Raw genomic sequence first — 26,743 nt, 5'->3', positions numbered from 1 at the left:
GACAGAGACAGGCGGATCTCTGGGAGTTCAAGGCCAGCCTGGTCTACAAGAGCTAGTTCCAGGACAGGAACCAAAAGCTACGGAGAAACCCTGTCTCGAAAAATCAAAAAAAATGCACATTGGAAAACAGCCTCTCTTTGGCCTCAACTAGTTTTTTGCTTCTAATGCACTTACCTCAGAGAAAAAGCAAAGTCAACATAGGTTACACATCCTGCCATGGTCTCATAAAGGTTTAATGCTAAATCACTAATACAAAACTGTAGAATTTCAATCTTTAACCTACTCAAGAAAAAAATGTTAATCCTCTTAAAACCCCCAGTCAGTATTCGGGGACACAAGGAAGCAGATGCAGGGAGAAAAGTGCAAACCCCGCATGGTTCTCGTGGCCACTCCATTCGTTCAGTCTGCAGAATTCCGGATACATGTTTGTCAGCTCATCCGGGGACCGTAATTCTGTAGTGACGTTAAAAGTTCATGAAGTAGAAGTGTTTATTAAAGCTCATGCTTAAAGCAGGACAGCCCGAGGACCTTCGGACATTACCATTTTTAAAGCGTCCAAGATACAAAGACAGCTCCAGGTGAACCGTGTTACTCAATTATCTTACACTTTTACAGGACCTCTTGCCCTCCCCCTCACCCCCCCCCGTCAGCCCCACACACTGGTTAGGTTTTTATTAACCAGTTGTCAGTACCGTTGGTGAGTCGGGATGAGAATGCACTAGGCTGGGTCCATAGAGGAATTAGTCCTGTTACCACCAGCGTGGTCAGGTCATGACAGGTGCAAATGCTGTCCATGTGCTGTGTCAGAAACAGGGATGCTACAGAGGTGAGGATTCGAAGACCGTAGCCGTCAGTTGCTATATACTCGGGAAGCAAGTGCACTTGGCTCGCCCAGTGCAGCCTGAGGTATGGCTCCTTTTCATGTCTTTGCTCTTAGCTGTGCTTCATTTGGGCACAGGTTTGCCTACTGTTTAGCACCTGCCATCACCCGTGTAACTTCTTTTGGAAAGCTTGTGCGTGTTATTAGCTCTAGTGAGTTGCAGGTGCTGAGCGTAGCCAAGGCTGCCAATTTTATGTTGACTTTACCATCAGTGTCTCACTACATCAGCTCTAATCCTTTAAGAAAGAAATTGTTGGTTTTTCTGTGTGTGATCACCACTATCTGTCATGCATAATGTTTTGGTATTCGTTAATTTGGTGTTCGTTAATATGGGTCTTAGTATAGATGATGTTATATGGCTTTTTAATTCTATTTTGGCATAATGGAATAGGAGTTAGAATAAGCTGATACACCGTGTTGGCCTCAACAACAGAAGACATGACAGTTACAGTTTTCAGATTTACTCCACAAATTCTGGAATTCCAACATCTTCCCTCCCAATGCATGGTCCCCTAATGCATTTATTTGCTCAGGAACCAAATATAGGGGTGCTGCGCCACCTTGTGGCCGGTTAATGATGCTGCAATCTCCACATTTGCCTCTACAAGAAGCTAAACCAGCAAGGATAAAGGTCCCATCTTTAAGTTTCATCTAGAAACACAGTGGATCAAATCCTACAAACTAGCCAAGGAGTAGACTTCACTCCTAATCTATATTGAAATTTATACAAAAACCTTCACTTTGGAGTATTTGTTTAAATCCCATATTCAATACAGGTCCTAGAGACAGCCTGCCTTCTAATGTGCTATCTGTGGGTAGAAGTCCTTCCTGCTTTCCAAAGGGTCATTGTTTTCCTAAAGGGAAATGCTTGTCTTACCTGTCTATTGGTTTGATTTTTCTTAGAGGAATATATACAAATCCTTCCACCAACTACATGTGTGCTCTTCCACGGAGAGGGCTCGGAATGGGTGTAAGCCTTTAGGCTGGGCTTCCTGTCTCGGCAGGAGAGCGGGAGATCTTCTAGTTCTCCAAGTAATTGACTCCGAGGAGGGCGCCCCAGCATTTGAGGGATAAATAGACCAAAGGAGATAAATCCGGAGATTGAGAGCCTTGGGTAAAGTCTGAAGTGGGCCAAGTGGAGCAGGGCAGCAAAGACAACAGGCAGCGTGACTGACAGACCAAGGGTCCTGGAAAAAAGGAAAGGCAAGCACTGGGCAAATAAGATGCACCCCATTTCTGAGGCTCTGAACACATCTAAACAGCTTCCTCATGGCTGGTAAGGAGGCCCCAGGCTCTGGGTCCAGGAAATCCAGCCTCCTCCCCAGGGCAGCACCCAGGGAGATCTTGGCGTCAGGGGCCCATGCCAGGTCCAACAAGGCTGTCTATAAGAGCTCAAGAGAGTGGAGCCGACAGCAAAGACCACAGTATGCAGCCTGGGCAGGGTGTCTTCACTCAACCACCCTGGAAAACAGGAGCTGGGAAACAGTCTGCTTCCTTTCAGGGAAATTACAGTTATGCACCCAAGAGGGGACAAGAAAATGTATTCCTAGTAACAACTGGTCCACACCCTCCTGAGTTCAACCCTTTCTAGTCAGAGACCCATCCTGAAGCAAAAAGAAAGAAAAGAAAGAAAGAAAGAAAGAAAGAAAGAAAGAAAGAAAGAAAGAAAGAAAGAAAGAAAGAAAGAAAGAAAGAAAAGAAAGAAAGTGCAAAGCCATCCTTAGGAAAAGTTGGGGCTTTGGTGCAGCCTCTTAGACACTCTTCACAGAACACCTGCTGCATGCCAGACCCCACACAGTCCTGTCAGCACTGGATTAAATCTCCCAGACATGAGGGTAACGCTCTTCCCTCCCTCTACAGGTTACAGCAAACAGGGCTTGGGAAGTCATCAAGCCATGGGTGAGGAGGCAGCAACTTTGAGGCTCAAAAATGGGTGAAATCACAACCTTCTTGCTCCAAATAACTGTGTTCTGCCTTAAACACCGGGGAGCACCCGTCCAGAACCGGGACCAGAACTGGTAAAATAACCTCTGAGAAGGCACTGTGTGGTGCGCTCAGCTGAGTCTGGCAGGCCTGCCCAGAGCTCTTGCTCAGCTTCTCTAGAGCAGGATTGCGATGCTGACTGGTGCTGACCATCCCCTGGGGGTGGTCTCAGCAGTGGCTGAACAATTGGCAGAGGAGCATCACTTACCCTCAGGATCTTCCATGGATAGGGCAGGGGCTTCCCCTGTTCAGGGGTCTCCCCATTCTATCAGGTTTCTCTTGCTCCCTTACCATTTCCACCTGGGAGTGGGCCCTTAAGTCACCACACCTGGATGTGTCTCTTTTATGTCTGGGGAACTTTGATACCTCCCGTCTCTGTCCTCACTTCTGTATAAAAGTAACATTCTGATTTGTGACAGTCCTCTGGGGAGTGACAGTGGCCAGGTGAGCAAAGGCGGGGGGCAGGAGATGGTTAGTTGTGGAACTGTCCAACGTGACAGACTCGTTGAACCCCAGTTCACCAGACTTCCTGGGCTCGTGGGAGTGCCTGTTTTCATGTCATTTTTAACACCTAGCTGCGCACTGGCTCCGTTTGGAAAACTGGCCAGATCCTGTCAGCCTAGAAGCTCCCTTCCTGCTTCTTCTACACCTGATGCAGCTTTGGCTGACCCATGCCTTCCTCCGCCTGGAACTACCTGCCTTCACGGGAAGAGCAATCTCACCTTTGTGTCATGGGCCATGTCTAAGTAACGGTGGTCACCAAAGTGATTCCTGGGTAAACGTTAGTTGGGTGTGTCCATTTTAACAGACAGCATCCATCTGTACATCTGGCATGAGGGAGATCTAAGTTCTTCAGGAACCTACAAAACAATATACTTAACCTAAATAAAGAGCTATTGCCAGCAAGCCAAGAAAAAAGTTGTGAAATTGAAATAAAAGAATATTTCATTAAATGTGTAATAAAACATGTCAGCATCATTCTCTTGGAACTTATAAAACTGTTATTCATTTGTAGAACACTTACAAATGTGGCTAGAATTGATGCCTATTTTAATTGGCAGGACTCCTGAGCCAGTTTGGTGGTATAGTATATATATATAGTATATATATAATCACAGGACATGGGACACAAACATCAGAGGAGAGCAAGAACTCGCATGGCAAGGTCAGCAGCATGAACTGTCTCTGAAATTAAAAAAAAATGTTAAAGTGATTCCTAAGAAGTCATAAATACTTCCAACCCTTCCTAGTTAGAGACCCCACCCAATACTTTCAAAAGAAACGACACATTAAAATCTTTAACAAGTGTTATCTGTCTTTCTTGGTTAGAACTTGGATGTTTCTTGTTATGACACTAGAAGATGTGATACATTTATTTATTTTTCCCAGCATACACTAAAGTTCTGAGAATATTGCAAGTAGGAACAATTTCTTACAAATAGTTTAAGTGGTAGGATCGTCACTATCACTTCAGATGAATTTTATTAACATTAAAAAAACAGAGCTCATAAAAAAATCAAAGGTAAAATGGAAAATTGATCTCAGTAATTTTACGAGAAGATCCTTGTTTTAAAATATAACTCATATATTTGCTCTTTTTATTAATACATGTTGTTCATTGACTTTTTTTAAGAAAAAAAAGTTATAGCTGAAAGATACATAGTTAACATGAAGTGAGTTAAGTGTTTCATTTTTTTGAGACAGGGTCTCTCTTCAAAACCCTGGCTGTCCTGGAACTCACTACGCAGACCAGGCTGACCTCAAACTCACAGAGATCTCCCTGCCTCTGCCTCTTAAGTGCTGGGATTAAAGGTATGCCTCACCAAGTCCAGTGAACTCAGAATTTTGGTAGTATGTGGACCCCTGGGATTCAGGATAGCTCTCAGAGGACCCACCTTTAAAACATACTAACCCAGATCCACCCACTTTCACTAATCAGCAGGCTATAACTCAATCACTCAAAACCCTGATGGACAGGCCAGCAGCCAATCAGAATTCACTGCATACTCCAGTGGCTTATAGAAGGGTCATTCGTGGGACCTCTGAGAAGACGGTCGTGCTCCCAAAAGAGAACTATAGACGCTGCCGGCATACTGATGACTTGTCCTGTTGCCATCCATCGAGGGTGGCTTCCTTGTGCTACTGTGTCCCTACGGAGAAAGGTCATCTTAGGGGATGAGACAAGGCAAACCTTCAACTCGGGCCCCAAGTTCACTGTCTCGCTGGTGAGAACAAGTTAAGATGGGTGTGGGCCCCCCAGTGAAGCAATCTTCCCGCTGTGAGGAAGGCACGCTGTGTCTCTGAGACTGACTCTCTATGACATGACTACATGTTTTATGAACTTTCCTAGGGTGTCTATTTATAGTCACCCCAAAGAGAGAGGGCAATGAGAGATCAAAGAAACGATCCCACCCCAGTCCAGTGTGAAGAACTGATGGGTTTGTGACTCACAGCAGCATGGGGAGGAGTTCCTTACAGAAGCACAGGCAACTTTCATACAGGCAGCAGCAATACCGCCAGTTCCCTCCCTTCTCAGCAGTTGTGAGGGTCATGTGTGGGTAACCCCAGTGCTCTGATTGCAAGAGCTTCACCTTCCTTGCCCCATGGGGCCTACCATTTCCCCAGTCAAGGATTTTGCCTAGGCTGATAGTACCAAACGCGGTACCTCTTGAGGGTGGGTTTCAATTTAATCTGAAAGTGGCTGGTTGCACCAGCTAGTCATGCCATGATTATAGCTACGGGCACATTTCCTGGCATGCTGACAGAGTACCATGCTTTGCCTCAGCCAGGTAGGACCATCGGCAGCCATTGCCCTCCAGAAGCCTGCAGCTCATCTTCCGTCACTGCTAATGGCAGTCAGGGTGTGTGTGGTGGTGGGGGTGCAGCCAGAAAGGTTGGGGCTGATGCCACAGGCCTGTCTCTCCATTGGTTACACCTAGCTGAAACAAGGACCCCAAGCAGAACGAATAATCTCTACCTCAAAACACTTCTCTTCGGTGAGAAATGAACACACTTGCCCACCCGAGTCTCGCTTCGTCCTTTATACCGCTCTATCTCTGCATCCATCCGGTGCCCACTGTTCTTAATGCTCCAGAAGCCAAGGCATACTTGGTCCTGGATCCACCCAAATCCAAATATTCTGTACCCCGTAAGAGACCAACAGGTCCACAATGCAGTATCAGTCTTCACCTGTAGGCAGCCTTGGCCATCCTCTAGGGAAGGTGCTAGAACCATTCCAAGCCCATGAGGTCTCCCTCCCACCCTTCGATGGCCTGTGTAGCTGTGGCTGTCAATCCTGCGGGAACACAGAATCACTTTTGTGACTTTTACTGACACAAATCTTGCCACGTGTGCCTCCGGGTGACCCTGACAGGCTCCCGTATTATCGTTTCTCATTCTCCATCGGTTGTTCTAGCACAGTGCATCTCAACCTTCCTAACGCTGCGACCCTTTAAGACAGTTCCTCATGCCCTCCGACCATAAAATGATTTCCATCGCGATTCCATAACTGTAGTTTTACTATTGGTATGAATTATGATGTAAATAAATATCAGATACGCAGGATAGCTGATGTGTGGCTGACTCCTGTGATAGGGTCATGACCCCGCGACCCACAGGTTGAGAACTGCTGCAAGCACTTCCTGAGCTGGCTGTTTGCCTGCTACTCTAAGTCACTCCGGACCCTCCAACATTTGTAAAACTCATGAACCACCACAGGGCTAAGCCAAGCCACAAAGCCTACACCATTTCTGAGATCAGCTATGAACTTCGCTATGGGTGTAGCCCCTGGTTGTGTGTATCCGAGGGTTCATGGGGTGTGGGACTTTAGTGCCCAAACACCAGTGTCCTAGAGAAGGTGTGACCTTACCTATCGATTCTGTGGCCTCTGATCCTGACCCCTCCCCAGTTCCATAGAGGCACAGACTTAGACCTACAAAGGCTGGGTGTGACAGGAGTGACGTAGCCGCAGCTCCAGGCCTTTTGCTAGCTTGTGGCTGATCACAGCCCTCAGGAGATACAGCCCCCACCGAGAGAGGAAAGAAAAGAAGTTGGCCAGGGGAGTAAAAGCAGGGGCTACCGAGGAAGGCTTTGTGACTTGCATTTGGCAGAGACTGAGTCAGATAATTCTTTGTCATTGAGCCCATAATTAAATGGTGGTATGGCCTGGGGTTGTAATGACCAAGGTGTGTAAATGTCCCCAGGGCTCTACCAACTCTCACTCCCTTCCCTCTGTCCCTTTCTGAGGTCTGGTCCCAAACTTACATACTGCTCTATGAATTAAACATGCGCAAGCTGCTGGGCCCACAAGTCTGCCTTTCTTCAAGTTAGCCACGTCTTGCCTGACCTTAAGCATCCATAGTGCTATGTGGCAATGGGCCTCATACCATAGACCTTGCTCAAGGGACTGTCCTGGTCTCATCCCCTCAGTTTTCCCAGCCAAGACCTTCAGGGGGTTCCAGAGAACACTCATGAGGCACGCATTCCTGTCTTCTAGTTCGTGTAGAAGTTTTTTTGTATTGGGTTTTGTTGTCGATGCTGTTTCTGGTTTTAATTTGGATTGGGGAGGATGCTGAGGCTCTCTATTCTAGAAAAGGGGAGGGAAATATCGTAGGCCTGAGAGCAATTGTCTTTGGGTGGAGCCTGCTGCCTGATTAAAGGATGTTCCCTGGAGCTAGCCCATAAGATGCCCTGACTCCATCAGCTAGGAAGCTGTTGCCAGGCTTGTGCAGAAACCAAGAGCCAGCAAGTTGTCATTTTTCCTGGAACTCCTATTGATTTCCTGGAGGGCAGCACAGCCTGGTAGATAAACATATCTGGGGAGGGGGGAGGGGCTGGGCAGACCCCTTAGTACATGTCGATAACACACTAAAAATGGACAGCCTAGTGTCTAAGTAAACTGTTGGTTGTGGAAAGGCCAGCTACACTACTCTGGGTGTGCTCCCGCTGCACTACTGCGGGTGCGCTCCGGCCACACTGCTGCGGGTGCGCTCTGGCTACATTACTGTGGGTGTGCTCTTTAGAGCTGCTGTGAAGCACAGAGACCAGGGATGTCCCCATGTCTAGCTGTGGTTTTTGGGTTGGCTGCTTGGATAGCTGCACTAATGGATGGATGGATGGATGGATGGATGGATGGATGGATGGATGGATGGATGGATGGATAGACAGACCAACGTACAGACAGATGGACGGACGGACAGATGGATCATCGGTTGGTTTTTGTTTTTTTGAGACAGAGTCCACAGCATACTCTAGGGTGGCTTCAGATGCTCCTTTCCCACCTGTCTCCGTGCACTATGCTGGGATTACTGGTGTGCACGGCCCGCACCTGACCCACTTCCGGTCTCAGCCCTCCTAGGGCTCTGAACATTCATTAGTTGCTGTGCTCCTGTGCGTCCCGTGGGCCACCTGGGATTCTGAACAGAGACAGAAGTGCTTAGCCCCGCCCCTCCCATGCCCCTCCCACACCCCTTTATTTCTTGGAGCCTGCCTGCAGATGGTGATGCAAAGAAAGTTTTGCTATCTCTGCAAAACCGAATGGCAGAAGTGCAGCTGGGCCTGTGGCCTGATGGGAGCTAGGGAGCGTCAGAGACCCAGTTCTAGGTGTAGGGTTTTTAGGCAGGGTGTCAACAATAAAATGAATTCCAAACCTCAAACTGCCTGCAGCCCCACCAGGTTGAGAGAGCCATGACTGTGGGAAAGCAGAGGAACACAGCCCTGATGACTTAGCAGAGGGAGGAAGAGGCCACAGCCACAGGAGGAGTGTCGAGGACCAGCCTCGACTGGATTCACAAGTTCCAGGGTAGCAGAAGGAAGATTAGAATTGTGAAGCAAAAGTGAACAGAGATAAGAGAGAAATAAGAGACAGAACACAGAACAGCATCGGAAGGGAAATTCAGTGAACACGGAGCCGCCCCTTTATTTTCCATGTCTTTTTATACCCCACTCCAAACTGGGAGGGGGAGCAACAGACTTCATTAAAGAGCATCTCTGGCCTTTGGTCAAGATGGAGCTGATACACCTCTGCACTCAAAATACTACTTAGCCACTCCAGGTCAGGACCTCCTGTTTTGTAGCCACTTGTCAACAACTTTGAAAGAGCAAACAAGCTCGCACTCTCTGACCTCTGGTAAAGGTGGAACAGACTCACATCTGTGGGCCCTGGCAGAGGAGGGCACGTTCTAGAAGCTAGGAAGGGTCAGCATGCTTCTCCGGAACGTGCACAGCTTTGACTTGGGCCCAGTGTCTTTGAACTGATACGACTCTAAAATGATTATGTTTGCTTAATTAAATTGATGATGATGATGATGTGCAATAGTAAGGAAGGGGCTCAGCTGACAGACTTCGTGGAAGACGGGATTCCTGGGAGGAGGAACAGAGATGTGACGACCTGGAGAGTCCTGGTCACCTGGGGTTCATCCCTCCACCGCCACACGCCCTGATCTCTGTTCACTGTGGGCTGCCCTTGCCCTCTGCAATCATGGCTGTCTTTCTGTGTAGACAAGACTGGCTTCAAACCTGCAGCAATCCTCCTGCTGCTGTCTCCCCCTCTGCACTATCACACCTGACCAGGTTAACGGATTACTGAATGAAAGAGGTGAAACCTTAGAAGTATAGAAAATTACAAAGGCGGTCTTACGGCTTTATTACGTGGATGGTCAAATACAAACGTGTTGACAATGAAGTACCTGGAATGTTCCCCCCGTAGCAGTCCGCATGTCTTCCTCCCCACTCTGCGCCACAGAGTCATACATTACCCAGACACATAATAAATCTGTGGAGAAGCGGACATGCCCAACCTCCAGGGATGCAGAATGTCATCGGATTCTGTGACCTTTCTGGTTTCCGTATTTTTATTTTTGTTTCAAGCCTAGGCCTCAAGACAGTTCTCTCCCATCTTGCCTCATTCATAACAGTTGAAAAAGACAGAAGACCCCATGCCTACGAGTGAAGTTGGCAGTGTATGTATCCCACCTCCTTTGAAGAGCCCTGGAAGCCCCTGCTGACTCAGCTTTTGTCCCTCATGAGTCCTTCCTCTAGATCCTTCATGGTAGCTCAGGGCAGGTCCCTTGCCCAGGACTCTGCACACAGAACTCAATTCAGAGGGGCAGTTGTGATCTCTGGGCTCCTGCACCATGGGCTGGTGCTGTTTGTGCTCACGTAAAACTCTCCACTGATCCCAGTGTGCAGAGGGAATGAGGACCTGTAGTGTCCTCTCTAGGCTCCACTCTCCCAGACCCCCACAATAAGAGGGCAAGACACCAACACCACATAATTAATTATAGATAGACCTTATTGTTATGGTTTAGATAAAACACTGCAGTTCCCCGAGGGATGCAGCAGCAGGCCACGAGGGCCAGCAGGTCCCAGGCAGGGAGCCACCCAGTGGGCGAAAGACAGAGATAGATAGGCATGCCATGTAGAGAAAGTGGGTATTTATTTAGTGGGTTATGGAGGGAAAGGGGGAAGAGGTGAAGGGGGAAGAGCAAAGAGAGGCAGAGAAAGAAAGAGAAACGGGAGGGGGAGTGGAGGAGGAGAAGAGAAGCTACCTCTTTGGGAGAGAGATGGAAAAGAAGGAACTAAAGCTGGATGGATAGAAGATCTGCTTGCTTGGGAGGAGGATGGGGGAGGGAATGGGCGGGGCTTGTCTCTTAAAGGGACACTTATCATAGTTAACGTTCTCAAAAAACAATTAAAAGCAAATTCAAACTCACAGCAGTGAAAGAGCAGGCTGTAAATGGAAAAGTACCAACTACCCCTCAGACATCTCTGGTAACACCAAAAATCACTGTAGCCTTAAGAAGTCATATCAGGCAAGATGTGATCATAAAACCTTCAGCAAATCCAACTTTGTAAACAGCTCCAAGTAGACAGGACAAAAGTAGGAAAAGCTACGCTGAACAAAGATGTTCATCGTAGTCACTCCCTGTACTAAAGAGATGTTCAGCATAACCGTGTTGACTAAGGACTGTCTCAGAAGCCACAGCGTGCAAACACACGACTTTCGGGCGGCTGTTCTAAGCATTCCACCTCAGCTTTGCTGGCATCTGGAGACCAGTTCCTTAGCCACGAGGATGAGGCTGGTCATGCCCTGTAGGCGAGATTTCAGCCCTGCTGGCTGCTGCCCACTAGATGCCAGTAGCACCCATCCCAGCCATGGCGGTCAAAGCATCTCCAGGCATGGCTCCTCTGACGTTGTAGGTGGGAGGCAAACTCACCCTGATTGAGAACAACCAGTACAAACGACAAACAGATGCCAGCTCTCCACAGGGTTGGGTAGAGGACAGGAAGTGATCAGGGCGGGGCCCCCAGTGTGTGCCCTTTCCACAGGAACCAGGTACTCCACTAGAAAACCAGAAAGGTGTCCTGGTTTTGTTGTGGGTTGTGTGCCTACATATGTGTATGATGTGTGCCCATGCATGTGCCTAGAGGTCAGAGAGGGAGGCTGGGTGTCTTCCTTCGTCACTCTGTCTTGTTCCCTTGAGAGAGGGTCTGTCACTGAATGAGGAGCCAGGCTGGAGGCTAGCACACCCCAGGAACGCTCCTGTCTCCACCCTGCAGCCCTGATGTTATAAACATCCATGGTGACACCCAGATTTTTATGTGGGTCCTGGGGATTTGTGCTCAGGTACTCACACTTGTTTGACAAACACAATTATCAGCTAAGCCGCCTCCCAGTCTCTTGCTTTCTTTTTCTTTTTCTTTTTTAATTTAGAGTTAGTGATGTCTGAGCCTTACACAAGAGCAGATGTCCCCAGAGCTTTGACAAAAGGGCAAATGGGAAACACTGCAGGCTCTGCCATCCTAAGTCTCTGCCAGTTACTGCAGTTGCCTTTGAGCAGAAAGGGGAGCAGCCACAGATAATAGGTAAATGAGGCATGGTTAGCCCCTCCCCCAGTAAGCTTCATTTGCAAGCCCTGAAATTTTAATTTCAGGTTAGAACGTTAGGCATTTCCTTTGAATGGTCTGTTCTTGGGTGGTGCTCAGGTAATCTCAGTTTGTGGTTCTTCCTGCAACCAGGTATTGTTTCAGGGTTAACTACTGAGACGCAGGCCTCCATTAAACTAAATATAAATTGGTGGTGAAGAGTCCCAGGAAGGCATGAGGAAGACCCTTGAGATGGAGCAAGGGCTGAGGAGCCTGGCAAACCATTAGGAAGCCACTCCACTTCCTGGCCTCTGCACCAAAGAGAGAAATCTTGTTCAAGGTCAGGGTGAGGAAGGGTAGAGATCAGGTTCCCACAGGAATCAAGTACCAACCAAACAACTGTCCTGGAGCCCTGAGGGCAGCTTCAGCAGTGACTGGGTAACTTCATCCTTTAGGTTCCAAAACTGGGTCCTTCTCTCGAAGTCATGGTCTCAAAGGGGCTGGGCGAGAGTACCTGGAAGAAAGTGACTTGATTTTCCTTGTAAAGCACTTCCTTCTTCCTAGAACAAGTTGACATCGGTGTCACCATGTTCCAAGAGACTTAGCAGCAAAACGAATGGGGAGGGGCCAAAGAAGACTTCTGGAAGTCTCGGTGTCTTTGCTAGGGAAGGGAGCCACGCAGTCTGCGAGGGCTCACTCCACAGCGGCGCTTAGATTTCTCTCTTGGTGTGCTCTGGGATATTTCCATGCACAAGAAACTCCCTGGTGGTCACTGAATTTTTCAGATATGGATTTGGAGGTCGCTCCTCACTGAGAGACTCTGGTCCTGGACTCTGACCAGAAGACAGAAGTTGCTCATTGAATTCTGTGTATGTCTCTTCTGTCATTCCCAAACACTGGTTATGGGTGTCTCCAGGAATAACCTCGGTTGCAGGAGGTCTCTTAAAGCTTTCCCCCGGGGGACAGTCAGGCCTTGACGGAGAGGTCACATACTCATTCGCCTCTCCTCCCAGAATGCTCTCCTGACCTTTCCTAGCTTCCTCTGTGGAAAGGACTTCCAGAAAGTTTTCAAAGTTTACCACCAACTTGTCAATGAGGTCGGCGGGGATAGAGCATGGTTTTAGGATCCTGTCTTCTGTGTTCCCAGGGTTGTCAGACTCCTTAGGACTGGACTTCCTCTACAGAAAGAAAAGGGGGAAGACACCCCAAGAGTCATGTGAGGAGTACAAATGGCAGAGCTGAATCATTAGATTTGGGACACAGACACCCTGCCCCATATACAGCCCCCCACATCTCTCACTGGTCCAGATGGTGACCAGCCACTTCCTCAGGAGCTTGTCAGCAGTGCTCCGTTTCTGAGGAGCAGCACCCCAAGGCCCACACTCCTTCTAGAGAGTTCAAGTCTCTCTTCCACAGCATATTTGCAAAGCTCCAGGTGAGATGAGAACCCTTAGGGGAAAACCATAAAGGTAGACACCACCAGGAAATCTAAGGCCACCTGACAACAGGGCAGGGCTCTGCCATCTTTGTCTCCTGCTGACCCGTGCCCGGCAGGCAGTTGAGAATTAACCAGTGCATTCTGTAGAGGCCTGACCTGCACACTCTGCAGAGTACATTTAATAAATAGGAGAACAAAGAGGCCAACGTATAACACAAGAAAAGGAGGGAACAGAAACAGTTCATTACAAAAATGCCCTTAAAAAAATAAATTCTGAGTTGAAAATAAAAAGACTAACATTTTAAATTCTTGAATCAAGGAAAACCTATGAAAGGGCATTCAATAATAAGGATTTAAGAACTATATAGTTCACTGGGCTGATTTACTCTTAAGGGGGAAATCATAACCTAGGCATTTTTCAAGTTTCCTATTTAAAAGCATACTTAAAAGGAGGATTTCTACTTGGAAAAATACATCAGGAAACTCTACTGCCAATTAAATAATATTTGACTCTAGCTCTGTCCACTGGAAAGATGTCCTTGGGTTACCATTTTCCCCAGCATCCTGTGTCTCTGAATGGCCTCCAGATTAATTTGCTCTTGATTGCTTTTTAAATGACCACAGAGTTGACAGTCAGGCCTCTTGCTCCCCATCACAGAGCCAAGTCTGTTAAACAGGCATCCTTCAGGATTGGTTTTATGTTAGGAACACCTCAGGCCCTGCTGGTGATTCTCTTTCCTCTAGCCCTGAGGGCAGGGTGAAGGTCACGGCGGGAAGGCTGATTCCAGCTGCCCTTTCAGCTGTTTCTTGGGTCTTTTGGACTTCAGTTCTTTCTCGATCAACCCTGAGGAAAGCCTCTCCCACGCGCATCCACCCGCTCCACCTCCCCCAGCCAGCCTACAGTTTCCTAGACAAGACCCAGCAACGTGTACCTTGAAATCATCTTCGATCCATGTGGCTAAACTACTTTCAGCAGGGTTGGGAACATCAGGACAACACAGATGAGTCAATCGGCTATTAAAAGATGAGATTTTAGAAGAGGAGGTAAGCTTGAGGCGTGGTTCATGTGTAGTGTGTGGCTGAGCTAAGGGCAAGGCTTTCTAAAGGCAACTGTGTGACTCCCTGTTCAAGAAGAGCATTGTTATTTGAATTAGAATGTCCCCCACAGGCTCATATGTTCAAATACCTGGACCCCAGTTGGTAGAACTGTGACCTTGTAAGAGGAGGTGTGTCACTTGGGGCAGGCCTTGAGGTTTCAGAAGCCCACCCATCTCTGTCTCATGTGGCCGTGTCGAGATGTGAGCGCTCAGATCCTGCTCCAGAGCCCATTCAGCCTCCTGCCATGCTCCCTACTGTAACCATCATGGACTCTAACCCTGTGAAACTGGAAGTCTCAAATAAAAAGTTTATGAGCTGCCTTGATATAGTGTCTTATCTTAGCAATAGAAAAGGAAAGACAGAAGGTAACTGCATCGCTCCCTATTCAATAAGTGTAAGCTTCCACACTCTAGCCTGGCAGGAAATATGAAGCGGTTGTCTATGGGATACCACAGGAGATGCATGCTTCCCCCATGTAATTATGTCCTTACCTTCCTTTCTCCATCACCCCTGCATCCCTACCCCTGTCCTGATGATGGAAACTGAATTACAGCCACTCTTGGCAAATATATTCTTAGGAGCAGTTAATATACTAACCACCCACGCTTCTACAGAGTGGGCCCCAAAGGATGTTCCCAACTTCAGCACCAGCATCACCAAGTAATCAAAATCCAGACTCCTAGTCTTATCCCAGAACTCTGAGTCAGACGCCCTTGGGGCAGGACCTGATTTTGACATGTGCCAAGATGAAAGATGATTACTCAAGAGCACGGTGTACAAAAACCTGCGCTATGACTTGGCCGCACCACACTGTTGGTAATTGACGTTGATGTGTTCTTAATCACGAATGAATCACAGCTGCTGGGCAGAGGAAGCTCAAGGGCCAATGTAAAGGGCTCTACCAAGGAGACACTGGGGCAGCATAAGGCTCACGGCAGGAAGTAATACAAGATGCTAAAGACAAACATTTCCCCCACACTGGCAAGAACAGGCAGGACAAACGTGCCTGCAGCCAGCCCTCCAACTCTGCGCCACAAAGAACAGATCTGTGTTCCCACCCAGCTGGCTAACGTCCTGATCCCAGGGGTCAGTCTCCTCTCCACACTAGCCTCAGGTGATAGACACTGACAGAAAGCGCCTATGGGGCAGCTGGTACTCCTTGGCCTCGAATCCAGACTTGGTGTACAGACCTGTACAAATACATCTTGTTTGTTAGAGTTCTGATGAGTCTGAGGGTGTGGCCTTTAATCATTTCCACAAAGATGAGCCAAAGGAATGAATGAATGCCACCCCCTCAGGAAGGAACACCCTCTGATACCAGGGCCATGGCGCCTTCCACTGCTTTCTACTGCTCATTTTATTTTATTTTTTAAAATTTTTTTAATGATTTATTTAACTTTATTTTATGTGCATTGGTGTGAAGGGGTCAGATCTCGTGGAACTGCATTTTCAGACAGTTGTGAGTTGCCATGTGGGTGCTGGGAATTGAACCCGGGTCCTCTGGAAGAGCAGTCAGTGCTCTTAACAGCTGAGCCATCTCTCCAGCCCCTCTGCTGCTCATTTTAAAGATAATCACTTTCAATTAGAAACTCACTTTGGCTTTTTGAGACCAGACTTCACCGTGAAGATGCTAAGGAAAAGAAGGCCTCCTCCAACCAGAGATGTCAGGAGGATAATTTCAACGACACCTTTGCAACAAAGAGAACAAAATACCATTGTCAATATAGTTCCCCGATTCATTGATAAAAATCAAATAACTTTTTCTTTTAGCCTCAGCTACATCTCTCATTAATTTTCTTCTACTTGAATTCAATTTCTTTCTATTAAAACCATTGGAATTTTGTTTCCCCATCTAGCTGTCTTTCCCCCATGTGATATGATAAATGTTGATATTTTTCTTCTGTATTAGTATATATCACTTATACAGAACAACGGGCCTTGTCATGACATCTTCAAGCATTACACATTATATACTGATAGATGTGTTCACCAGGGTCATCTTCCAACTTCATTCATTCAGTCAGGACTTACTGAGCATAACTATTGGCCAGACATCATTCTGAGAAATAAAATAAATAAGAAAGCAAGAAATACCAGATCCTTACCCACTGGTTCTTATATGCTGGGGTAGAAAGACACACACAGTAAAACTCTGACACTTAATCTAATTATTGATTTGCCTGGATTGAGGGATGCCTACAGAACAGTAAAAGCATGCTTCTGTGTCTCTGTGAGGGTGTGTTCAGAGGACTGAACTGGAGACCAGCTTAGGGGAAGACCCACCATGAATGTCAGCAGTATCAACATTCAGGGGCCCAGATAGGATAAAAGTGGAAAAAGAGAAAGCCAGTCGGCAAGCGCAAGTTCCCTTCTTCTAGCAAGCGTGAATGTTGATTGCTAGGGCATTACCCATGGATTTCAGCCTTCAGCTTAGCCAGCCTTTGGACGTGGACTCGCGCTAGCAGCTCTCGAGAGCTTCCAGGCCTCCAGCTTTAGTCAGGGACTGCATCATTGACTCAACTCTTACTCTAAAGATTCTAACTTCTAAGACTGAGCGGCTCCCAGGATCTCTGTTTGGACAGCATGCTGATGGCCACTGTTGGAAAGCCTAGACTCCACCTACATAAACTACATCAGTTTTGTTCTTCTGGAGAATCTAAAAGAGAACAACCAAGTAGAGTAACTAGGGTAAGGTGGAGGGAGGTTAACAACTTAATTTTGCATTTATGTATCACTTATTTAATTTTTTACCTAGGGTCTGCCTCATTGTGTAGCCCACACTGGCCTGAACTCACCGTGTAGACTGATCTAGCTTTACACCTCCCATGTTCCTGCCTCTACCTCTTGCGTGCCGAGGCTGCCTTACAGCACCATGGTTAGGTATGCTCACGAGAAAGAGCTGCCCTGCACCACTACAGAGAGAAGCACTCCAGGAGAGGCACAAGCCTTGGAGAAGGAGCAAGTGAGAGAAACAGAGGCAGGGAGTGAAAGGAAGCCAAGGGCGGGCAATGACCGGTGGGTTTTCCACAGGGAATCTAGAACTTGAAACTGTGACCGCTGTGTCTGAGTGTCTTATGGAGGGCTGAGAGACGGCTGAGAACACGAGCTGCTCTTGCAGAAGACCCAGGTCCAGCTCTCAACTCCCACATGGCTGCTCACAACTGCCTATAACTCCAGTTCCGGGTGATGCGAACCCTCTTCTCTATGTGGTCCACATAAGTTCACTCAGCTACATTTTCAAAATAAAAAAAAAGGTAGGGTGAACGGAAGTTGAGTGGTCTGTAATCTAATCTACAAACCAAAGAGGGAAATCCTAGGCTCCGACACAGGATCTTGTTTTCAGTTTGATCCTGAGAGAAAATACCATGAGCTGCCACAACTTGTATCCAGTGCTCTGAAAAAACAGCATGATTTTTTTTTAAAGAATTTTTCAAAGGCAGCATCAAAGAGAATTCCAAGATGACATTGCTAGTCCACGGAGGAGAACATGCTTTCTGTGTAAAGGCTGATGCTCTGCTCATGGTTCCCAGAGGCACAGTCTGTTTTATTCTTTTGGAGTATGAATCACAAAAGGATTTTGAGATGCACAAGAAGACTCTCTTTTTTTGGCTTATACTAGTTATTGCAAAACTAACAGTGTCACGTGTGTTTTGTTTTTCCAGTTTTCTGAACCAGGGTCCTCCAGTGTAGCCCTGGCCATCCTGGAACACGGTCTGTAGAGCAGGCTTTTCCCTTCTTTTCCCTTCATCTAGTACACATTCACTGCCTTCCTACTACATATCTCCCTTAGCCAACCACCATATGAAACACTACATTTTACATTGCTTGTTAATCTATCAAGGTCTTCTTGCTCTCCATGTTTTCAATGTAAAAGCTGGTAAGCTGAACACACACACACAAACACATCTTCTTGCTCAAAAACCCCACTGATTGTGACACTGAGTCTCCTCCTGTTCACCGGTGACCTCTGATGGGCCAGTTTTTTCTTCCGAGGTTCTGTTGCACAACCCCTGACATTTAGGAACTAGCGAGCGTGATGACAGCCTGCCCTGGAACTACTCATGGCTGAGGCTAAAGTTGATTGCTCCCCCAAAGGCTATTGGGGGGCTGCCTATCAGGAAGGAGAAGAAAGTGAGCAGTCTGTCTTACTCAGCCCTCAGTGCGCCTGCTCCTCTGCAGCTCCTTGGTGTTCATCTTTCAGGGAGGTGACCCACCCGGAGAGAGCACAAGGCTTCATGCTCTGCTGCATTCTGCTGGCTTCCCGGCTCTTGACAAATGACATCTCCCACCCAATGGAAACTCCACGTGGAGGCCTGAAGCTCATACTCACTGACTGACCAGGTCCTGAAGTTTATTGTTTTCCCATTGGTCCCCCCAGCTCCAGTGTTGGCCACGACCCATACGGTATAAGAGGTCCTTCGTGTCAAAGACTCTAGGTTGTACTGCAGGACTTGTGAGTTAACTGTCTTGGCTGGAGGGAGAAACAGAAGCTGAACAGTTCAGCAAGCCAAACTGAAAGTACACATTAGTGCTGGCCTCAAAGCCCTGGCCTGAAATTCTAGCCAGCCCTCTCTCAACTTTTGCTTAATTCAAGTCCATCGAGATGGAACAAAGACCTAAATATAAGAGCTAAAAGTATAAAACTCTTCAAAAGCCAAAATAAACAAGTCACAACTTTAAATTGTGAATGGTTTTTAAAACTATGATACCCAAAGCATGAGCAACTATATAAAACAATAGTAACCTGAACTTCATTAAAATTAAATGCCTTTGTCCATCAAAAGACAGTGTAAGGCTGAAATAACTATCTACAAAATTAAGAAAGTATTTGTAAGATATATTGTAAGATATATATTGGTTTTTCGAGACAGGGTTTCTCTGTGGTTTTGGAGCCTGTCCTGGAACTAGCTCTTGTAGACCAGGCTGGTCTCGAACTCACAGAGATCCACCTGCCTCTGCCTCCCAAGTGCTGGGATTAAAGGCATGCGCCACCACCGCCCAGCTTGTAAGTTATATATTTAATAAGGAGCTTGTACCCACAATATAAAGAACTCATAACTCAAAACCATAATGACAACCCAGCGTTAAAATGGGTGAAGAAGTCAAGAGGATATTTCTCTGAAGAAGATGGACAGGCGGCCAATGACTACACAGAGGGCTGCTCCATATCCTTAGTGACTAGAGAAAAATAGTTTTCTAAATGAGATATACACTGTAAGATTTATTTATCTTATTTTTCAGTGAACTCAGAGCCTCGTGCATGCTGGGTAAGTGCTTGGACTCTGCGCTGCCCCCTCAGCCCTGATTACATCTTTGAAATAATCTGAGCAGGCAATCGATAGACACAGTCTGGTAGTTTTCAGAGGCTGTGGGGGGAGGGGAATGGGGAGCCACTGATTAAAGAATACAGAGCTCTCATAAGGAGAGGAGACAGGGAAAGGTAATGGCTACACAATACGATAAACGTTCTTAAGATCTAAAAATGTTTAGTGCTAATTTTTACATTATGTATACCCTACCATAACAAAATCAAATTTAACCTAAATGAGAATCCAAACATAGCCAAGAGCTTACGGTGCCAGGAGATACTGTGGACTTAAAATGAAGCACCCAGGGTAGTGGGCAATAGAGCTCTGCAGCCAGGCAGTGCCACCAGACAAAGTCTGTCCCCGCACGTGAACCCACTCCTTAAGCTGGGTGGATCCCGCTAGGAATAATGGTCATCAAAGTCTGAGGGGGTGGGTCAAACCATTCCGTGACTGAGCAGGAGAAATCACTTCAGCGCCCCCATTCCTCTTTAGGACGCTTACCTACATTCTCCTTTAAACTCTTTCAACTATTTCATGAGGTGGTGCTCTTGACTCTACATTCAGAGAGGTACAAAGAGGCTAGGTATTTGTGTAAGGTACAGATCATAGCCCTGGAAGTCACCCCTGTGTCAGGTCTAAGTCACATCATCCGGGGAGAGGGGCCAATTGAGTTTGCTCAACTTGAGCACACTTACAGAATTCTTTTTCACCTTCAGCCTGGCAAAATATGGTGTAGTTATTGATAAATCCCATTCTTTTACTCTTGGGAATCTCTTCCCACACGACTGTGGCTGTCTTCAGACCGATGTTCTCCACCCAGGTCCTAGGACCTTCTGATGGAGCTTCAGAGGACAGGAGACAAAAACATGAAGGTTGAATCCCACCCAGGAAGATCCATCCCCTACCCCAGAGTTGCTACCACTGTTCAAGTAAGACCTGAAATGCTGGGGGTAAAATAAGGTGGATGCATCAACTTGTTTGTACAGGTTGTTTTGGTTTCGGTCAGGCCTATTATATATGACCACAAGGAATTTCAAAGCCCTAAGAAAATGTGCTTTCTTATGGGTCCCCCATTCCAATGATCACCCAGCTTTCATTTCTATATGTAAAGCACAGCTATGATCAGCTGAAGGCTAACCTCCCTGGCCGAACTGTATACACCAGGAGACAGTTGCCAGCGTTGAAGCTAGAAGATGCTAACTTTCAAAAAGATGAAATACAGTCTGAGTAATGTGCAGGAAAGCCCATGCTCATTGCTTCTTAAAAGTCATCTTGGAGGCTGCAAGACAGCTGATAGAGCGTTTGCTGTGCAAACCTGAGGTCCATGTAAAAAGCTGGCCATGGTGACCATACCAGAGCTTGTAATATCGGAGCTGAAGCGATAGAGACAGGCGGATCTCTGGGGATTGCTGGCAAGCCAGCCTAGACTGATGGGGAAGCCCCAGGTCCCAGGGGAGACAGTCTCAAAAAATCAAGAAGGTGAATGGCTTCTGAGGAATGACAAAGCGAGATTTGACATCTGGCCTCCACACATGTGCACCAAAACACACACGGCCAGCATGCACACAGAGAATCACTTTCAACGTGCACACACAGAGAATCACTTTTTCAACGTGTATCTGATGAACTTGATGGGCCTCCTGGATTGATCTTAATTAACGTTAACTTTGGTTCCAGCGCTAGTTGCTGCTGTGTTGTGCCGTCAGGCAAGGAGTTTCGCCTCTGTGAACCTCGATTTCCCCTTTGTAAAGTGGGAAGTGACCGGGTCTGTGGAACTCTTTATTTATATCTGCCAACCTTTGAAATCTAGTCACTCTGTAACTGTGGCCCAGGACTGTCAAACACACACATTTGAAAGGGAAGGTTAAGCTGTGGTAGAACTGGACCTGATGACAACCCAGCATCTGAATTCACAAAAGTGGGCCCCCGCCAAGGCTGAGATCTACACGTACCTCCTTCTTTGGCGTAAGCTTGGACGGTGTATGGCTGGCCCACTTCTTGTCCCAGCACTGGATACACTGATATATTATAGCACAAGAAAGGCTTTAATTTATCTTGAGGTAAGAGGGGGATGGAGAGAGAGAGAAAAAACTGCATAAGTACACATAATGGAGAATAGAGGAAAGGAAGGACCTACGCCCTGCAGAAGACATTCTGTTTCTAGGTAAGATGGTCTTTACCATCTCTTCTTGTTCTAAAATGGTCTAAATCCCAGAACTAAACTGAGGACAGTTCTGATAAAATTTACAGCCCCATCATGAACAGGGAGAGAAGCCAGTCCTTCCTCCTCCATTGCTGATTGTATCATATGATTCCAGCACATGCTGAATACAATGTAACCCTTCTGACAACAGTATATATGAAAATACCCTGAATTCTAGCTCCTCTACCTGCCTGTGTTCTTTTGTATGGCTTTTGGTTTGTTTTTGGAGACAAAGTCTCGTGATATAGCCCAGGATAGTTTTAAACTCAAGATCCGCCACTCTACCCAGCCTCCTCCAGAGGGACGAGGCTATAAATACATGCCACCATGCCTGGCTAGCGTGTTCTTAATATAGATGCCATGAAGTACCTGGACACACCCAGAGTGCTGAGACATCCCAGGCAAAGCTAACTTACGTCTTACATGGGGAATGGACTTTCTTGAAATAAAGTCTATTTACTCTGTCTGTCGCTGAGGAAGGGGCCTAACTCTTAAATGGGCCACTGAAGGAGAATAGAGCTCAGAGGTAGGACAAATGGTACCCAAAGTCTGGTTTCACCCCAGGATAACTGGGACTCTCCTCAGGTAAAGGTGAAAATTGTGGGTTTTGGGGGCATGGCAGGTGCACTACATTGTTGAGCTCACAGCGGCTGTGGGCTCTGTGCACGTGTTCAAACCAGCCAACATTCCAGCATGAAGTGGGCAGGAGCTCATGAGCCCCACCCCAGCTGAGGCACGATTATGGACAGTTGATGACGGATAGTGGGGGGGAGAGTCAGCTCTCTTTAAGCGTGTGTACCCCACTCTGCGGTAGGTCAACCACTATCCAGTGGATGGCCACACACCTATGCCTATATGGGCAGCACTAATTAGATTCAGTGTGTCATTAAAAAGTAAAAGGAAAAAAGGGAGGAACAGAAAGTTGTGAGGGGTATGGAGAAAATGGGAGAAGTCAGAGGGAGGAGTTAGCATAGATATGGGCAAAATGCATTGTGTGTTCACATGAAATTATCAGACTCAATTAAAATATTATTTTAAAAAGACTCTCTTTTGCCGGGCAGTGGTGGTGCATGCCTTTAATCCCAGCACTCGGGAGGCAGAGGCAGGAGGATCTCTGTGAGTTCGAGGCCAGCCTGGTCTACAAGAGCTAGGTCTAGGACAGGAACCAAAAGCTACGTAGAAACCCTGTCTCGAAAATCCAAAAAAAAACAAAAAAAAAACAAAAAGACTCCCTTTTCTATGTTAAATTATGATTAGCCCCGACAGAGTATCTAGTAAACACCATTATTCCCTGTGTCTCTATTAACATGTATGAAGAAGGCTGTGTTTACTTCCCACCTGGGGACAGGCTTTCTGTGCCAGCTTCGCCTAGGACATGCTGAGAACTATGGCAATTGCTAAACTTCTCCAGTGCTGTCCCTCATGTTACAGCTTTAAAGAGAATTCAAAAGTTGATTTCAATGAAACCGAATCCCACATCAAGGGAGCCTGCAGGGTCTATGCCAGCTACCTTGCTCGATGGTCCAGTTTGTGACGTGAGACACAGACTCCCAGGAAAGGGCAGAGAACTCTGACTCCGCCGTTTCTGGGAGCCACTCCACCATCCAAGAGTCCACCTCAGGAATGGAGCTCTCCCACTCCACCACCAGCAGAGGCTCAGCAAGGCGGGCCTGCATGTCTCTGATGCACTGGATGGCTGAAGAGAGAGGAAAGGACAAATTCCCAGCTGCGCACTCGGCCCAGATGTACCAGCCCCACCAGCAACCCTCACTGCCAGACTGTAAGATCTCCACTGTATCATCTCTTGCCACTTCATTCTCATTTTTCCCCCTTTCTTTACCCAATATCTCTGATCATGAAATGACTTCTTACTCTTCTCTTACCGCCCCCCAAACTGCTTTCCAGAAACAGAACTCACTAGCGAGCTAGAACCCGAAGGGACATAAGTCCCACGCCTTCTCTGTCAGTCAGAAGTGGGAAGCTAGTCTCATCTCTAAAAGCTCGTGGTCCCAAACTGGCCCTGGACTTGAAATTCCAATTGCTACTCCCACACGTAAGCCAGGTAATTTGTCCACTTGAAAAGGTGGCTCTGGGAAAAGTGAGGCTTGAAGATGTGAGGCAGTGGCAGAGCCTGGGAGAGAAGTGCAGAGCCCCGACATCATTGCCCCTCTTCCGCAGGACTCCTGATTCTTCTCCCCTGCCTCCTCTTGCCTCCCCCTGCCTCTCCCTACTTCCCCTGCCTCCACCTGCCTACCCCTTCCTCCCCCTGTGCACATCTCTTATGAGTCGATGAATATTCTCCAAAACGATATCCCCAGTGCTACAGAAAAAGACCTTATGTGAAGATGGGACCACCGTAGATGTGGTGTGGATGGGGACCTGCGTTCAACGTAACTGATGTCCTTATGAGAAAGGGATAATGAGGGAAGGCAAGGCCAGGAAGATGGCTCAGTCAGTAAAGTGCTTAAGACACAAGCACGAGGAACTGAATTTGATCTCCAACACCACATAAAACACTGAGTTCAGTAGACTGGGGAGATAGAGACAGGAGAATCCCTGAAACTACTCAGTTAGCTGGTCTACCTAAGCTGGTGACCCCCGGGATCAGTGATTGAACCGTGTCTCTTCATTGCTGAGATGACCTGGCAGTAAAGAGAATTTGTTCTTGCAGAAGGCTAGAACTAGGTTCCCAGCACCCACATTGGATGTTCACAAGTGCTGTCAGCCCAGGGGGATCCAATGCCTATGGTCTCCCGGGGCACCTACACTCACATGCACACACCTACATACAGGCACACACATACACACATGATTAAAAATAGTACATCTAGGAAGAGGTGGTGGTGCATGACTTTAACCCCAGCACTTTGGAGCTAGAGGCATGAGAATCTTCTTCAAGGCCAGTTTGCCTACATAACAAGTTTCAATATAGCTAGGGTGACACAGAGAGATCCTGTCTCCAAACACACAAACACACACACACACACATACACACATGGGATCTTAAAAAATAAAGTGGAGATATTGGGGCTGGAGAGATGGCTCAGTGGTTAAGAGTAATGGCTATTCTTCTAGAGGACCTGGGTTCAATTCCCAGCACCCATCTGGCCGCTCACAACTGTCTGTACTCAAGTTCCAGTGGATATGATTCTCTCACAAAGACATGCAAGTCAAACACCAATTAAACCTAAAAGTTAGAAAATAAAAAATAAAGTGGAGAGCTATTAAAGAAGACAATTGATGTCTGCCTCTGGCCTCCACACATGTATACAAATTCACATGCACAGAAGCACATTCAATAGAAAAGGAAAGGAAAGGAAGGAAAGAAGGAAAAGAGATAGAAGGAGGAAGGGAAATAGGAGTTTTGGGACTGCCCCAAGCAGAGCCTAGGGCCCCAAGAAGCATGGAAAGATTAAGGAGGGTCCTCGTCTAGGGACTCTGTGGGGGAGCATGATCCAGTCCACAACTTGCTTTTTATACCTCTAGCCTCCGGAACCAATGTGTTCCTGTTGTTTTAAGCTGCCCACTTGGCAGTAGGACAATAAGGTGGTACCTTGGCTTAATTAGCCTCCTCCCTGCCTGCCTAGGTCTTCCACTTCCTCCTCTGGTCTCCTGGAGGCACTTTGGTAACAAATGCCTTGGCAAGGAATCCTGCCCTGCAGGTGCGTGAGCTCGGCTTCCAAACCTCACACTCTTCCTGCCCGCCAATCCTGGAGCTCAGAAAGAGCCGGAGAGCTAGGTCTACAGTGCCAGGTATGAGGCTAGGAGATCATGAGGAGGTTGGAAAGGAGTCCAGAAACTATGAGTCAGTCATGCAAGAGGGGAGGCCTGGCCTCGTTAAGGAGCACTAAGAGACAAGTTTCTAAATCACCCTACAGAATAAAGACTAATTGCTGGCTCCTTCCTTTCCTCAAGAGGAACCCGCTCCCGATATAAAACATTCTCAAGAGGAATAGGAAAACAAGATTAGCCCTGAAAGCAGGGAAGAGGTTGGACTGCGAGCATCATTGGTATCTTATGACAGATCACCCCGGATCTAGTAAATACCAATCTCAGGACCACTTCCCCTTTGCCAGCTGAGACCCATCACCAGCTCTCCATGAGGCTGTCCCCACTGTCCCGCAGACTAACTCACCACAAGTGGCTTATCTTTTCCACATCCTGTACCAGACCACTGCTGCCCGTGACCAAAGACACATAAAATTCAGGAAGTTCAAGTAAAGGGACCCTGAAGGGTTATCTCTGCCAAACATTTATTCTAAAGATGAGAACATGGGGCCCACAGAGGCACATAACCATCTTGGCTCGTACAGCATCTGTGACCAGAATCCCAAAGTCACCTTATGAACACGAATTTCAGCGGTTTAGTTCATGGAGACAGGCTGGAATCGCACTGGGAAAATCGTGCACAAACTGCAAAACTGTCCCAGATCTTTTCATCATGTGGAAGACAGATCTAACAGCATCTGCATCATGGGTCATTTCACGGCTGAGATAGCCTGTGCCATCTTACCACAACACCTGACCCAGCTTAATACACAACATGCACTGATCATATTAATGCAATGATAGCTAAGCATCAAAAATATTATTACCTAACTCCTCCCACCTGATTTTATTTTATTAAAAAAAATTTGTAGAGTCTTAGTTTTCTGTGATAAATTATGATAAGCACTGGAAGAGCAGCCAGAGGTATAATGGACATTATCTTTTCCTGTGTCTCCATTAACATGCACGGATAAAGCCTTTTGACACACATGGGTACCGCACAAAATAGCTGCTGTTGTCAGTGGTCACTGATGCTGGAAAAGGATGACTTACGCTTTCCTGGTTGTCTATGACAACATTCTGCAAACTTCCTCTGTAAGAGTCAGACAGTAAGCATTTTAGTGATCACAGGCTACATAACACAGCCACCTAGTACACAACGGTTGTACAAAGAGGCCACAGAGCACATGTAAAGATGC

General features: G+C 47.0%; 1 protein-coding gene across 1 annotated transcript in view; it reads right to left on the bottom strand.

Moving 5' to 3' along the window:
* Window positions 1-12,438: 12,438 nt before the first annotated feature.
* Il31ra (interleukin 31 receptor A) overlaps window positions 12,439-26,743 on the bottom strand; it is a 34,697-nt gene continuing 20,392 nt past the window's right edge. Inside the window, exons 8-14 of the mRNA XM_057789985.1 lie at window positions 23,287-23,472; window positions 21,526-21,627; window positions 20,269-20,415; window positions 18,595-18,735; window positions 15,859-15,952; window positions 14,099-14,180; window positions 12,439-12,906 (exon numbers count right to left, since the gene is read on the bottom strand). Coding sequence (XP_057645968.1) covers window positions 12,439-12,906; window positions 14,099-14,180; window positions 15,859-15,952; window positions 18,595-18,735; window positions 20,269-20,415; window positions 21,526-21,627; window positions 23,287-23,472 — 1,220 coding nt within the window. The remainder of the gene's footprint in view (window positions 12,907-14,098; window positions 14,181-15,858; window positions 15,953-18,594; window positions 18,736-20,268; window positions 20,416-21,525; window positions 21,628-23,286; window positions 23,473-26,743) is intronic.

This window comes from Chionomys nivalis, chromosome 15 (assembly GCF_950005125.1).
Source record: "Chionomys nivalis chromosome 15, mChiNiv1.1, whole genome shotgun sequence".
NCBI classification, from domain to species: Eukaryota; Metazoa; Chordata; class Mammalia; order Rodentia; family Cricetidae; genus Chionomys; species Chionomys nivalis.
This window is presented reverse-complemented; position numbering and strand designations above follow the sequence as displayed.